This window comes from Pristiophorus japonicus, chromosome 2 (genome assembly GCF_044704955.1).
Source record: "Pristiophorus japonicus isolate sPriJap1 chromosome 2, sPriJap1.hap1, whole genome shotgun sequence".
In the NCBI taxonomy this organism is placed as follows: domain Eukaryota; kingdom Metazoa; phylum Chordata; class Chondrichthyes; family Pristiophoridae; genus Pristiophorus; species Pristiophorus japonicus.
Genome location: NC_091978.1, coordinates 180853989 through 180869903, shown reverse-complemented (window position 1 = coordinate 180869903; position 15915 = coordinate 180853989). Strand labels below are relative to the sequence as shown.

Below are 15915 nucleotides of genomic sequence, written 5' to 3'. Positions count from 1 at the left end.
GAGAGAGAGAGAGATAGAGAGAGAGACTGGCGGAATGAGGGAGGGAGAGAGAGACCGGGGGAATGAGGGAGAGAGAGTGAGAGAGAGAGAGACTGGGGGAGGGAGGGAGAGAATGAAAAACTGGGGAAGTGAGGGAGAGAGAGCGAGAGAGAGAGAGACTGGGGGAGGGAGGGAGAGACTGAGGGAGAGAGGGAGGGAGAGCGAGAGAGCAAAACTGGGGGAATGAGGGAGCGAGAGAGAGAGAGAGAGAGCGAGAGCGAGACTGAGGGAGTGAGGGAGAGAGCGCGCGAGACTGAGGGTGAGAAGGAGGGTGCAAGAGAGCGGGAGGGAGAGACTGGGGGCAGGAGATACGGGGGGGGGTCAGACTGAGAGAGAGAGACCGAGGGGGTGGAGGGAGAGAGAGAGACCGGTGGGGCGGAGGGAGAGAGAGAGACCGGGGGGGCGGAGGGAGAGAGAGAGACCGGGGGGGGGCGGAGGGAGAGAGAGACCGGGGGGAGCAGAGGGAGAGAGTGACCGGGGAGCAGAGGGAGAGAGAAACCGAGGGAGGAGGGAGGGAGGGAGAGACCGAGGGAGGTGGGAGAGACCGAGGGGGAGGGGGGGTGGGAAAGAGAGAGATTGACTGTGGGTGGGTGGGTGGGTGAGGGAGAAACTGATTGTGGGGGTGGTGGGGGCGGTGGGGGGGGAAACGAGAGGGAGGGAGAGAGAGACAGAGATACTGAGGGGGGAGGGAGGCAGATACGGGGGGTTGGAGGGAAGGAGAGGGAGACTGGGGGGAGGGGGGAGAGGGAGGTAGGGAGAGACTGAGGTGGGGGAGGGAGGGAAGAAGAGAGAGACTGGGGGGGGGCGAAGGGAGGGAGAGAGAGACTGGGGTAGGGAGGGACAGAGAGAGAGAGAGAAAAACTGGGGAAGGGAGGGAGAGAGAGACTTCGGGAGGGAGGGAGAGAGAGAGAGAGACTGGGGGAGGGAGAGAGTGACTGGAAAAGAGAGACAAGGGTGGGTGAGAGGCTCGGGAGCGAGAGAGAGAGAGAGAGGCTGGAGAGAGAGAGAGAGTGAGAGAGGCTGGTGTCATGAATGTACATTCTGTTTGTAGCCACCAGAGGCATCATTGTTGGAGGCAATTTAGCAGAATGCACATAGTGCTGCTCAGCTATAAAAGGCCAGCCATTTTGAGATTCAGGCACTTTGGGCCTAAATAAAGCAGAGCCAAGGTTGCACCTTGCTTAGTTAAACAGTACTCGGTTTGAACCTTTATTGTACACATAACGTTTGGCAACAAGAATACAAAAACCTTTGTTTGCAAAATGAGCATGATTGGATTTTTAGAGCGATTCTTGGCGGGAGAAGATTGGACAGACTATGTGAGCAGTTTCAACCCAGGACTTCGTGGCCAACAAAACGAACGGGTTCGGCGATGCAGATCGGCGCCGGGCCGTGTTCCTCACTGTGTGCAGTTCAAAGATCTACGGTCTGATAAAGAATCTACTCATGCATAGTGATCCAATAGAGAAAACGTATGAGGAGTTGTGTACATTGGTACGGGAGCATCTCAAGCCAGATGACGGCATCATCATCTCGGGATACAGGTTTTCTACACACGTTCGATCGGAGGCCCTGAGACATCTAGCGGGACCAAGCAAGTTCGGGATGGTGTTGGCAGACATGCTGCGGGACTTCGTTGTTATCAGTATCAACCATGAGGTGATCCTGTGCAAACTTCTGGCAGTGGAGGAGTTAGATTAAAAAGGGCCATCCAGATCGCTCAATCGTGTATGACGACGGACAGGAGTCTAAAGCAAATTAACGGTTAAGAACCGAACTTCGGCAAGTACTGTAAATGCGATTGATTTGCTGTTCGGCAGAGCGACACATGGCAGGCACTAGGGGGTAGTGCTGGACAGGCTAATGGGACTCAAGGTAGACAAGTCTCCTGGTCCTGATGAAATGCATCCCAGGGTATTAAAAGAGATGGCGGAAGTTATAGCAGATGCATTCGTTATAATCTACCAAAAATCTCTGGACTCTGGGGAGGTACCAGCGGATTGGAAAGCAGCTAATGTAACGCCTCTGTTTAAAAAAGGGGGCAGACAAAAGGCAGGTAACTATAGGCCGGTTAGTTTAACATCTGTAGTGGGGAAAATGCTTGAAGCTATCATTAAGGAAGAAATAGCGGAACATCTAGATAGGAATAGTGCAATCAAGCAGACGCAACATGGATTCATGAAAGGGAAATCATGTTTAACTAATTTACTGGAATTCTTTGAGGATATAACGAGCATGGTGGATAGAGGTGTACCGATGGATGTAGTGTATTTAGATTTCCAAAAGGCATTCGATAAGGTGCCACACAAAAGGTTACTGGAGAAGATACGCGGAGTCAGAGGAAATGTATTAGCATGGATAGAGAATTGGCTGGCTAACAGAAAGCAGAGAGTCAGGATAAATGGGTCTTTTTTGGGTTGGAAATTGGTGGTTAGTGGTGTGCCACAGGGATCGGTGCTGGGACCACAACTGTTTACAATATACATAGATGACCTGGAAGAGGGGACAGAGTGTAGTGTAACAAAATTTGCAGATGACACAAAGATTAGTGGGAAAGCGGGTTATGTAGAGGACACAGAGAGGCTGCAAAGAGATTTAGATAGGTTAAGCAAATGGGCTAAGGTTTGGCAGATGGAATACAATGTCAGAAAATGTGAGGTCATCCACCTTGGAAAAAAAACAGTAAAATGGAATATTATTTGAATAGCGAGAAATTACAACATGCTGCGGTGCAGAGGGACCTGGGGATCCTTGTGCATGAAACTCTTTTGAGTTTACCTGCAAAAACATAAACATTAAAACCATGCCACCCGACCTGGGTGACACAGCAGACATTTTCAAGGCCCCTTTTTTTTTGGTTTTTGGTTTTTGGTTTTTTTTGGGGCGCTAAAATCAAATTTTTCCAGTGCCCCCTATAAAAGGGGAGGGGGACACTAAAAGCACCGGCAATGAAAACAAATTAAACTTAAAAACGTAAAATCAAATTAAAATTTGGTTGCCGGGCGTGATGATGCACTCCAGTCCCTCCGGTGCCCACCTCTCGCGGAAGGCCGCGAGCGTACCGGTGGACACCCCGTGCTCCATCTCCAAGGACACCCTGGACCGGATGTAAGAGCGGAAGAGAGGCAGGCAGTCAGGTTGAACGACCCCCTTGACCGCCCGCTGCCTGGACCGGCTGATGGCACCCTTGGCCGTGCCCAGGAGCAGTCCTACGAGGAGGCCTTCGGACCTACCCGCTCCCCTCCGCACAGGGTGCCCAAAGATCAGGAGAGTGGGACTGAAGTGCAGCCAGAATTTCAGGAGCAGCCCCTTCAAATAATAAAACAGGGGCTGCAACCTTGTGCATTCCATAAAAACATGGAACACGGACTCTTCCAGACCGCAGAAATTGCAGGCGGCCTGGGAGTCCGTGAACCGGCTTAAAAATTTGTTGCACGGCACTGCTCCGTGCACCACCCTCCAGGCCAAGTCCCCGATGAATAGTGGGAGGACCCCTGCGTAGAGTGCCCTCCATCGGGGACCCCCGCCTCCTCCGGACGGCAAGATGGTACGCCATGGCGTGTCCGGACGGCCGGCGAGGATGGCAAAGTTGAGGGTGTGCAGGAGCAGCCCGTACAGGAAACCCCTCCGCGCGGAACTGAAAGGCACGGAGGGGATTTCCCCGAGGCGGCTCAAGTTGTGAGGCGCCGGCCCCCGAGGGAGGTTCCGGGGTTTGGCGCCGATGAGGAATTCCGTCCGGACGGGGGTCAGTTCGGACGGGATCTCCCCACGTGCTTGAGCCTCCTCGATGCACCTAACGGAGTCAGGGCCCAGAGCTGTTTTTAGCGACTCGATGGCATCGGCCGCGTGGCGGACGTTGGCAGAGTTTAGGCGCCGCGCCAGCGTGTCTGGCGCCATCCAGCCCGCTCCTCCGCCATCGAGCAGGTCCCTGACCCTGGTCACCTCACCAGCCACAGCCCTCTCTTCCGACCGCCACATGAAACCTCGGCCGTGGAGGTACGGATTCCCGAGCAGCGGCTCCTGCAGGACGGCCGCCACTCCAGCCGGCGGAGAGCTGCGCTTGGTGGAGACTTTGTTCCAGACCCTGATGAGTTCCCTGTAAAAGACAGGCAGCTCCCGGAGGGCGGTCCTGGCACCCCCCAAGTTCACAAACATGATTGAGGTTGCGCTGCTGGCGGAAGAAATACCTCGCCAGAGCACACCACCTAGGAGGGGGCTCGACGTAAAGGTATCTCTGCAGGGTCTGAAGACGGAAAGTCGCGAGCTGGGCGCTGACGCACACCAACGACTGACCGCCCTCCTCAAGCGGGAGACTCAAGACCGCGGCAGAGACCCAGTGCTTCCTGTTGTTCCAGAAGAAGTCCACCAGCTTCTTCTGTATCTTGGCGACAAACGCAGGGAGAGGGGTCAAAGTGACCAGCCGGTACCACAACATTGCGGCCACCAGCTGGTTTATGACTAGCGCTCGACCCCTGTAGGACAGCACTCGGAGCAGTCCTGTCCAGCGCCCTAGGCGAGCGGCGACCTTGGCCTCCAGCTCCTGCCAGTTCGCCGGCCAGGCTCCCTCGTCGGGGCTCAGGTAGACTCCCAGATAGAGGAGATGGGTCGTGCTCCAGGCAAAAGGCCTGAGCTCCTCCGGCAGGGAGTCCACCCGCCACTGACCCACCAGGAGTCCGGAACATTTCTCCCAGTTGATCCTGGCGGAGGACGCGGCCGAGTAAATCTCCTGGCACTCACGCATCCTCCGCAGGTCAGCGGGATCCTCTACCGCGAGGAGCACGTCATCGGCGTAAGCCGAGAGGACGACCTCCACGCCCAGCCCTTGCAGAGCCAGTCCCATCAACCTCGTCCGCAAGAGGCGCAGGAAAGGCTCCACGCAAACGGCGTATAACTGGCCGGACATGGGGCATCCCTGGCGCATCCCTCTCCTAAAGCGAAGGGGCGCCGTCAAGGACCCGTTAACCTTAATCAGACACTCCGCGGCGGCGTACAAAAGTCGGATCCGGGCGACGAAATGCGTCCCGAACCCAAAATCGCGCAGAGTTCCGAGCAGATAGTCGTGATCCACCCTGTCGAACGCCTTCTCTTGGTCGAGGGATAGGAAGGCGACCGACAGACCAGCCTCCTGGGAACAATGGATGAGGTCCCGGACCAGATGGATGTTATCGTGGATTGTCCGGCCCGGGACCGTGTCGGACTGGTCGGGGTGGATCATGTGGTCCAGCACGGCACCAAGGCGAGCAGATATCGCCCTGGCGAAGATTTTGTAGTCCGTGCTGAGGAGGGAGACCGGGCGCCAGTTCTTAAGGAAGCAGAGATCGCCCTTCTTAGGCAGCAGGACGATGACTGCCCTGCGCCAAGAGAGGGGCATCTCCCCGGTCGCCAGACTTTCCCCCAGGACCCGCGCGTAGTCGCTCCCCAGGACGTCCCAGAACGCCCTGTGGAACTCCACGGTCAGCCAGTCCAGCCCCGGGGATTTTCCCCTCGAGAGCCGGTCGAGGGCACCGGTCAGCTCCGCCAGGCTTAGCGGAGCTTCCAGATTTTCGGCGCCCTCCGGGCTGACCTTCGGCAGGTCCTCCCACAAAACTCTACGCGCTTCCTCGCTGGACGGATCCGGAGAGAACAGAGCCCCGTAATATTCACGGACCTTGTTGTTGACGCCCTCCGGATCCGAGACGAGAGAGCCGTCGTCGGCCAGCAGCGTCAAGAGCTGCTTACGGACACTCTGCCTTTTTTCCAGCGAGTAGAAGAAGGGGGAGCCGCGGTCAAGATCCCGCAGGAACCGGATCCGCGACCTCACGAACGCGCCTCGGGACCCGACGAGCTGCAGGTCCTTCAGCGCGGCCTTCTTCGCTTCGTACACCGTCCGCAGGGCCGGGTCCTGGACGACTTGACCGAGACGGGCTTCCAGGTCGAGCACCTCTTTTTCTAGGCGCCCGACTCTGGCCGCCCGCCTCTTGGTCGACCCCCTCGCGTACTCTTGACAGAAGACGCGGACGTGAGCCTTGCCCACGTCCCACCATAGCCTCAAGGAGGGGAAGCCCCCCTGCTTCCTTCTCCAGTCGGACCAGAATCGACGGAACGAGTCCTGGAACCGCACGTCCTCCAGCAGCCGGTTGTTAAAGTGCCAGTACGCGGACCCCGTCCTCGCGCGGAGCGAAGCGAGCTCCGCCCACACCAGGTGGTGGTCCGAACACGGCACCGGCCGCATGGAGGCCGCCGGGACGCAGGAAACGTACGCCCGAGACACGTAAAGGCGGTCGACTCTAGACCATCCAACTCCAGGCCTCACCCAAGTAAAGGCGCTGGAGTCGGGGTGGAGATTTCGCCAGACGTCCACCAAGTCGAAGGACCCGACCAGGTCCCTCAACTTCTCCATCGCCGTCATGCTCTGCGGGGCACCGGAGCGGTCCCTCGCCTCGAGGGTGCAGTTAAAATCCCCCCCGAGGACAATGCAGTCGCCGACGTCGACGGAGCCAAGAAGAGCGGACACCTCTTCAAAGAAGCGCGTCTGCTGCGGGCCGGGCTGAGGGGCGTACACGTTCACGAGATGGAGCGGCACGTCCCCCAGGCGAACCGTTACGTGCAGCAAGTGGCCTGGCACGGGCTCCTCGACCCCCAAGATCTCCGGCTGAAAATGCGGGCCCAGCAAGATGGCCACCCCACTAGAAATGGCGGTGAGGTGGCTCATGCGGACCTCTCCTTGCCATTCCAGGAGCCACGTGGCTTCGTCTCCCGGAACGGTGTGGGTTTCTTGCAGGAAGCACACCGCATATTTCCCCTCCCGCAGGAGCGAAAAATTGTCAAATCTACGGCGTGCCCCTCTGCCGCCGTTGATGTTGAGGCTGGCTATGGTTATCTTCATGGCAAAAGCATAGTGCAACCTCTACCTTAACCTATTGTGGGGGGAGGGAGCGGAGTCTTTTGTTGAACTCCGCTCCCTCCGCAGCCCAGCGAGGAGTCCCTCGAGCTCGCGCAGCTCAAGGTGTTGCGCCTTTGTCAAGGGCCCGCCCGCGGCCAAGGTTTTAACGGCGGCGCGGACGGACTCCTTGATCAGCTCTGGCTCGGACCATTTTTCCAGGGCCAGTCGGGCTTGGTTGCAGCGTCCCCAGCTCTGGGCCAAAAAGTCCCGGAGTTCCTTTGCAGGAATGAGGATGGTCTCGGCGGCGGCCGCGAGCAGATCCACCGCCTCGCTGGCGGTGGTCTCTAGGTCTTCACCCGCGTCCCCCACCGAGTCCCCGTCCTCCTCCGGGAGGTGGCCGCCAGCAGCCGGCCCGTCGACCGCACAAGGTACGGCAAATGAACCGGCCGCTCCAACCGGCCCTGGCTCTGCCCCGATCCCACCCCCAGGATCGTCGGCAGAGGAGTCCCCACTGGGCTCTTTTAAAAATGGTGCTGGGTCGGGAAATGACAGCGGAAGGGGTTCCCCCTCCGCCCCAGGAACAGGGGAACAAGGAGAGACCCGGCCATAGGAAATCCCCAGGCTCTCCAAGTGCTCCAGCTCCACAGCAAGAGGCGAGGGTGGGTGTTCCTCCCCCTCCCCGCTGCCACCCCCCGGCCCAGCATCTACAGTGTCATTATAAATATTTGTTTCGGTTTCTGCCGGGTCGAGCGACTCCCGGGGGAAGTTGGGTATTGGCTGGGCGGGCTCAGGTTCGGCCTTTTCGGCCCCGCCCGCCTCAGTCCCCGGGACGCCCGGCCCGGCGGCAATACATTCCTCCGCGGTCCCCACGCCCCCCACGACAGGCAGATCTTCCACGCCATCCCCGGGAGGCAGAGGCTGGGCAGCCTCGACTGTCTCACCCTCCCCGGGGACAGACTCCTCCCGCCTACGGCTTCTTGTGCATGAATCCCAAAAAGTAAGTTTGCAGGTGCAGCAGGTAATCAGGAAGGCAAATGGAATGTTGGCCTTCATTGCGAGAGGGATGGAGTACAAAAGCAGGCAGGTTCTGCTGCAACTGTACAGAGTATTAGTGAGGCCGCACCTGGAGTACTGCGTGCAGTTTTGGTCACCTTACTTAAGGAAGGATATACTAGCTTTGGAGGGGGTAGAGAGACGATTCACTAGGCTGATTCCGGAGATGAGGGGGTTACCTTATGATGATAGATTGAGTAGACTGGGTCTTTACTCGTTGGAGTTCAGAAGGATGAGGGGTGATCTTATAGAAACATTTAAAATAATGAAAGGGATAGACAAGATAGAGGCAGGGAAGTTGTTTCCACTGGTCAGGGAGACTAGAACTAGGGGGCACAGCCTCAAAATACAGGGGAGCCAATTTAAAACCGAGTTGAGAAGGAATTTCTTCTCCCAGAGGGTTGTGAATCTGTGGAATTCTCTGCCCAAGGAAGCAGTTGAGGCTAGCTCATTGAATGTATTCAAATCACAGATAGATAGATTTTTAACCAATAAGGGAATTAAGCGTTATGGGAAGCAGGCGGGTAAGTGGAGCTGAGTCCACGGCCAGATCAGCCATGATCTTGTTGAATGGCGGAGCAGGCTCGAGGGGCTAGATGGCCTACTCCTGTTCCTAATTCTTATGTTCTTATGTTCTACTGTAAATGCGATTGATTTGCTGTTCGGCAGAGCGACACATGGCAGGGACTATCCGGCTGTGTTCGTGAAACCTGTGGCTGGCCAAAGTCCACCAGCGGGAATGTAACTGACATCTCCATGTTGGCGTTGTGGGGGAACTCATCGGCACCAGCAGAGCCGATTTATGCAATATAGTTGCAAAGGCTGTCTGAGAGTGGGGCATCTCCAGTGCAAGTATCCGCAGATGAGCAAGTGAGCTGCGACACACCACATCGAGGATGAGAGTCAGACTCCGGATACGCAATCCGAGATGCCAGAGGAGGAAGTGTATGGCCTGTACTTCTTCATACCCAAGAATAAACCAATTTTGATTAATGTGACGTTTAACGGGATACCGGTATCGATGGAACTGGACACGGGGGGCAAGTCAATCGATCATAAACGAGAAGGCATTTAATAAGCTGTGGGATAGTAAGACTGTGAGGCCCAGGCTGAGCCCTGTTAACGCCAAGCTGCGCACATACACCAAACAACTGATAAAGGTGATTGGCAGTACACAAATTAATGTGTCATATAACGGTGCGGTTCACGAGTTACCGCTGTGAATTGTTCAAGGGAATGGCCCAACGCTGCTCGACAGGAGCTGGTTGGAGAAAATCAGATGCCACCGGAATGAGATAAAGGCTTTGTCTTCAGAGGAAGATACATGTGCCCAAGTATTGAGCAAGTTCCCCTCGCTGTTCGAACCGGGTATCGGCAACTTTACGGGAGCCAAGGTGCAGATCCACGTGGACTCAGATGCAAGAGCCATCTGTCATAAAGCTCGGGCAGTGCCGTTTATGATGAGGGAGAAAGTCGAAATCAAACTGGATAGACACCAACGTGAAGGGATCATATCACTGGTCGAATTTAATGAATGGGCCAGTCCCATTGTTCCTGTGCTGAAAGGTGATGGCAGTCAGAATCTGTGGAGACTACAAGGCGACGATCAACAGGGTTTCGAAACAGGATCAGTAACCGTTACCGAAGGCTGAAGACTTGTTTGCAATGCTAGTCAGAGGGAAGTCATTCACAAAACTGGACTTGACATCAGCCTATATGGCACAGAAGTTCGTCAAGACATCGAAGAGACTTACACGCATTAACATGCACAAAGGACTGTTTATTTACCACAGCTGCCCTTTTGGAATTCGCTCGGCTGCAGCAATATTCCAGAGGAATATGGAAAGTCGACTGAAGTCCATTCCCAGAACCGTCGTGTTCCAAGATGACATCCTGATCACCGGTCATGACTCCAAGGAACATCTGAACAACCTGGAAGAGGTTCTACTGCGTTTGGACAGAGTGGGACTCGGACTGAAATGCTCGAAGTGCGTCTTCATGGCACCAGAGGTCGAATTCCTCGGGAGGAAAATCGCCACTGATGGCATCAGACCTACTGACGTGAAAACCAAGGCCATCAAGAATGCACCCAAGCCACAGAATGTGACAGAGCTGAGTTCGTTCCTGGGTCTACTCAACTACTTTGGTAACTTCCTACCTAAATTGAGCATCTCACTAAAACCACTGCACATGTTATTGAGAAAAGGCAACAACTGGGTGTAGGGCGCATCGCAAGACAGAGCTTTCGAGAAAGCCACCAATCTGCTTTGCTCGAACAAGCTGCTGGTATATTATGACCCATGTAAACATTCAGTTTTGTCCTGTGATGCATCATCATATGGAATTGATTGCGTCCTCCAACAAGCTAATGAGAGGGGGAAACTTCAATCTGTCGCGTATGCATCGAAAAGTTTATCCAAAGCAGAAAGAGCCTACAGTATGGTCGAAAAAAAGCTTTAGCGTGTGTGTACGGTGTTAAAAAGATGCATCAATAACTGTTCGGGTCTGAGGTTCGAATTAGAGACTGATCACAAGCCGCTCATTTCATTGTTTTCCGAGAGCAAAAGGTATCAATACCAACGCTTCATCCCACATCCAAAGGTGGGCGCTGACATTATCTGCCTATGATTATGTCATTCGCCACAGACCTGGCACAGAGAATTGTGTCGATGCTTTGAGCCGGTTGCTGTTGCCCACACTGGAGGTGGAAACGCTACAACCGGCAGATCTAATGTTAATCATGGATGCTTTTTAGGGTAAAGGAACCCCTGTCACGGCTCAACAAGTTAAGACCTAGACCAGTCAGGACCCGATTTTATCGATGGTAAAGTGTTGCGTCCTCAAAAGAGATTGGTCTGCCATACCTAAGCAAATGTGCGAGGAGGCCAAACCGTACATTCGTTGCAAGGACGAACAGTCTATTCAAGCAGATTGCGTATTGTGGGGCAATCGTGTTGTAATGCCCAAGAAAGGGAGAGAGAAATTTGTGCGTGAGTTACACAGCACACATCCTGGTATCGTGATGAAGAAGACCATCGCCAGGATGTATGGTGGCCAGGAATTGATTCTAAGCTGGAAGCATGTGTGCATCAGTGAAACACCTGCATGCAGCTCAGCAAAGCACCAGCAGAATCACCACTGAGTCTGTGGTCGTGGCCATCCAAACCTTGGTCCAGGATCCATGTAGATTTTGCAAGTCCCTTCCTGGGCAAGATGTTTTTAGTGGTGGTGGACATGTATTCGAAGTGGATACAATGCATAATCATGTCGTCCAGCACGTCCACGGCAACCATAGAGAATTTCAATGTCATATTCGCAACACATGGTCTGCCTGACATAGTGGTGAGCGACAATGGATTGTGCTTCACCAGTCAGGAGTTTCAGGAGTTTGTGAAACTTAATGGCATAAAATATGTAAGGTCAGCACCATTCAAGCCTGCGTCCAACGAGCAAGCAGAACGTGCAGTACAAATGATTAAGCAAAGCATGAGGAGAGTAACCCAAGAGTCACTGCAAACCCGCTTGTCCTGCATACTGCTGAGTTACAGGACAAGACCCCACACACTCATAGGGGTCTCGACTGCTGAACTCATGATGAAAAGAGGTCTTAAGACCAAGCTATCTCTTGTACACCCAAAATTAAATAATCATGTTGAATACAGAAGACAAAGTCAACAAGGATACCACGATCGCACAACTGTGTCACGCGAGATTTCTGTTAATGATCCTGTATATGTACTGAATTATGGTCAGGTTCCCAAATGGATCGCTGGTACGGTCATGGCCAAGGAGGGCAACAGAGTATTCGTCATTAAGCTCAAGAATGGGCAAACTTGCAGGAAACACATGGATCAGACAAAGCTGAGGCACACAGACGAGCCAAAACAGTCAGACGAAGAAACCATCGACGACCAACCAACCTGCCAGCAGTCTTCAGAGGACTCAAGGGTCATCAGTGAACCTGGAATTTCCATCACGGACCTGTTCAATAAAAATGGACTTGCAATTCCTGACATGGCCACTGCCACCCCAACAAGTCAGCCATCCAGCCACCAGCCACAACAGACCCCACACACTCACCCAAGGCTGGAATCAAACTGAGACGGTCAACCCATGAGCACAAAGCACCGGACCATCTGTGAAAGACTGTGATAAGATCTGAGAGGGGAGTATTGTCATGTATGTACATTCTGTTTGTAGCTACCAGATGGTGTCATAGTTGGAGGCCACTGAGCAGAATGCACATGGTGCTGCTCAGGTATAAAAGTCCAGCCATTTTGAGAGTCAGGCACTTTGGGCCTAAATAAAGCAGAGCCAAGGTTGTACCTTGCTTGGATAAACAGTACTCAGTTTGAACCTTTATTGCATACATGATAGCTGCGGATAGAGAGAGAGAGAGAGAGAGGCTGGGGAGAGAGAGAGAGAGAGGCTGGAGAGAGAGAGGGAGGAAGGGAGGTTGGAGAGAGAGAGGGAGGGAAGCTGGAGAGAGGCTGGGGAGAGAGAGGGAGAGAGACTGGAGGAGATGGAGAGAGAGACTGGATGAGATGGAGAGAGAGACTGGATGAGATGGAGAGAGAGAGAGACTGGGGGAGGGGGAGGGGGAGACTGGGGGAGAGAAAAAGAGAGCGACTGGGGTCAAGGGAGCGAGAGAAAGAGAGAGAAAGAGAGAGAGAGAGACCTGGGTGAGGGGGAGAGAGAGAGAGAGACTTGGATGAGGGGGAGAGAGAGAGAGAGAGAGAGAGAGAGAGACCTGGATGAGGGGGAGAGAGAGAGACCTGGGGGAGGGAGAGAGAGAGAGACCTGGGGGAGGGGGGGCAGGGGGTGAGAGACTGGGGAGGGCGAGAGAGACTGGGGAGAGGGCGAGACTGGGGAGAGGGTGAGACTGCGGAGAGAGCGAGACTGCGGAGAGAGCGAGACTGCGGAGAGAGCGAGACTGCGGAGAGAGCGAGACTGCGGAGAGAGCGAGACTGCGGAGAGATGGAGAGAGAGCGAGAGAGAGAGAAAGAGGAAGAGAGACTGAGGAAGAGAGACTGAGGAAGAGAGACTGGGGAAGAGAGAGAGAGACTGAGGCAGAGGGAAGGAGAGACTGGAGGAGTGGAAAGGAGAGATTGGGGGAGAGGGAAGGCGATAATGAGGGGGCTCGTCAAGGTGGATGCAGAGAGGATATTTCCACTCATAGGGGAAACTAAAACTAGAGGACATAGGCTTGGAATAAGGGGCTGCCCATTTAAAACTGAGATGAGGAGGAATTTCTTCTCTCAGAGGGTTGTAAATCTGTGGAATTCTCTGACCCAGAGAGCTGTGGAGGCTGGGTCATTGAATATATTTAAGGTGGAAATGGAAAGATTTTTGAGCGATAAGTGAATAAAGGGTTATGAGGAGTGGGCAGGGAAGTGGAGCTGAGCCCATCATCAGATCAGCCATGATCTTATTGAATGGCGGAGCAGGCACGAGGGGCCAGGTGGCCTACTCCTGCTCCTATTTCTTATGTTATGTTCTGTAATACCCCACTTTGGATAAGAACAAGATTCGACTTCCTGTATTGCCTGCATGACATCCAACAGTGTCAGGTGACCCCAAGCATAAATGTATTATTTGTTCTTATGCCAGTCATCCAGGAGAGAAGGGAATCGAAAGGCTGGAAAATGCTGTTTATTGTTGCAGCAATCTCAGTTTTGAAAAAAAAAACAGGTAATGTTTACAAAGTGAAATTGGGTGTCCCTGTGGATCATGCATCTGCTGTGAAACAAGTTGAAACGTTACTTACTGTACACACCAGCCAACAATGGGTTTTGCGGAACGTTACCACTGGAGATGTGTGATAGGTTGAGGTTTCTTCTTATCAATAAGGAACTGTGGTTAAAAACAATTGGAAATATAAAAAGATTGTTTCGAATAGCAGATGAATTGTTTAAAGTGTTACTCGTTTTTAAATCTCTAAACACAAACATATTTACTGTTAGTATACAAGATCAGAATATTATAATAATGAACACTTTAACATTTGCAGACATTTTTTCAAGGAAGATTGAAAACATCCAAATTCACGATACAGGTCAGATCGCAGTCGGCTTCTAAAAATGGACCTTCAGATGGCTCATGGTTATATAGCTCAGTTTTCTGTGAACCACAACTACCAGTTGTATACTATGTGTGTAATAATATATATCAGTACTAGTCTTAAATAATCTGAATTTATATAGCACCTTTCATGTCCTCAGGATACCCAAAGTGCATCACAGTCATCTAATTATTTTTGAAACATGTAAGAAAACATGGCAGCTAATTTGTACTGAGAAAGGTTCCATAAACAGCAATAGTTTAATGTCACATCTGAAAAAAAGCACCTCCGATATTGCAGGACTTCTTCAGTACTGCACTAAAATGCAGGCCTAGATATTGGATGGGATTTTGCAATAAGAATAACGGTGACGCTAACAGCACTCACCGTTGTATCGGGTTAAATCGGACAGCAACTTCTGGCATCCGCAAATGCAGTTAAATGCGGAAATCCGGAAGTTGCTGTCAGAGATACCTTGCTGCTCCACAGGGTGCACTTTTGCTGTCCCCGCTATTGTAATGAATGCAATGGCGTGAGCCTGGGGTACTTGCCCACTAGTTCCTCATTAAAGATGGCAGAAAAAGTTTAGGCTAGTGAATTCAGCAGTAAGTGAGTTTTTAATTGGTGTGATACTGAAACAATGTCTGGCCCTGAAAATCTATTTCACAAGTGCAGAGTGTTAGAGATTTTAAAAAGAATTACAACTTTTCTTTCCTTTTTCTGTCTGTCTCTCTTAATCCCATCTGTCTTTCCCAATCTTTATTTTGCTTTCTGTCCATAATTTAAATTAAATTTATATTTCCTGCATTATACTTGCTGGTTTAGACTCTGCGGGCTGAATTTTTACTTGAGTGGGTTCGGGTTCGGGTGGGGGGTGGGGGGGGTGGGGGGGAGGGGCAAATAGCGGGTCGCCATCATGAATATTCCAACAGCGTGCTCTATACTGTGTGTTTAACTTAACTACATCAATTGACTGAGTCATGCGGATTTCACAGTCAATTAAATGGAGCGGGTCTGATGACATCACGGAAGACTCGCCTTCAGTTCACCTATTTAAGGGAGTTGCAGATTGGTGTAAGAGGGTCTGAGGTGGCTGGGAGAGGTGCGTGGTACTGTTGCATCCAATACCTTGACTGTGAGGGTGCAATCATTTATAGCCAATAATGCAGTCTCAGCGCCAAAAGGCTGTGCCCAGCTTTTCAGATTCCTCCCTGGACATCCTGCTCCAGCGAGTGAGAGCAAAGAAGGAGGTCCTCTTCCCTAGTGATGGGAGGAAGAGGTAGCCAAATATCACATGGCTGGAGATAATCCACAATGTGAGCAGCCAGGGTGTTGTCTGCCATTTCTGGATGCAGTGAAGGAAGAGATTTAATGACTTCATGAGGTCATGTAAGGTGAGTACAATACCACATTAATTACAGCCTGGTCTGCGTGTCACCCCAACCCTATCACTCTGCTTTCCCAAGCCTACTATACATCACCCCTCACACCAACCTACCTTGCAAGTGCACCTATCACTCTCTGTCTATGTACTTACTCACATCCCCATCTGATTATCCACCAGTGACACTCACGCTCAGCCTAATGCAATCATAGAAAGTAACACCACAGGAGGTCGTCATTTGGTAATGTCATGCCACTTCCTCATAAGCATCCTCTAGCCTAGCCCATCCATCCCCTACACTCATTCCATCACTATCATTCAAAATTTGTTTCTTTCCTTCTTTTCAGGAGAAGAAAGCACACAACAACAGGGAGAGGTAGAGAACTGGTGGTGGGCCTCCAATTTACAGTACTTGACGCAAGGAGAGGAGGCGGCACTAGAATTAAAGAGTGTGGCACAGCTGCTGGTGGTGGGACCTCCCAGCAATCTGGCGACAGAATTAAATATCATACAGCC

At 52.5% G+C, this 15915-nt stretch overlaps 1 protein-coding gene across 2 annotated transcripts in view; it reads right to left on the bottom strand.

Annotated features, from left to right (window-relative positions):
* Positions 1 to 15915, bottom strand: part of arap2 (ArfGAP with RhoGAP domain, ankyrin repeat and PH domain 2) — a 598549-nt gene that overhangs the window by 487017 nt on the left and 95617 nt on the right. For both annotated transcript variants that reach the window (XM_070870551.1, XM_070870553.1), the window contains exon 3: positions 13722 to 13807. In XM_070870551.1, coding sequence (XP_070726652.1) covers positions 13722 to 13807 — 86 coding nt within the window. The remainder of the gene's footprint in view (positions 1 to 13721; positions 13808 to 15915) is intronic.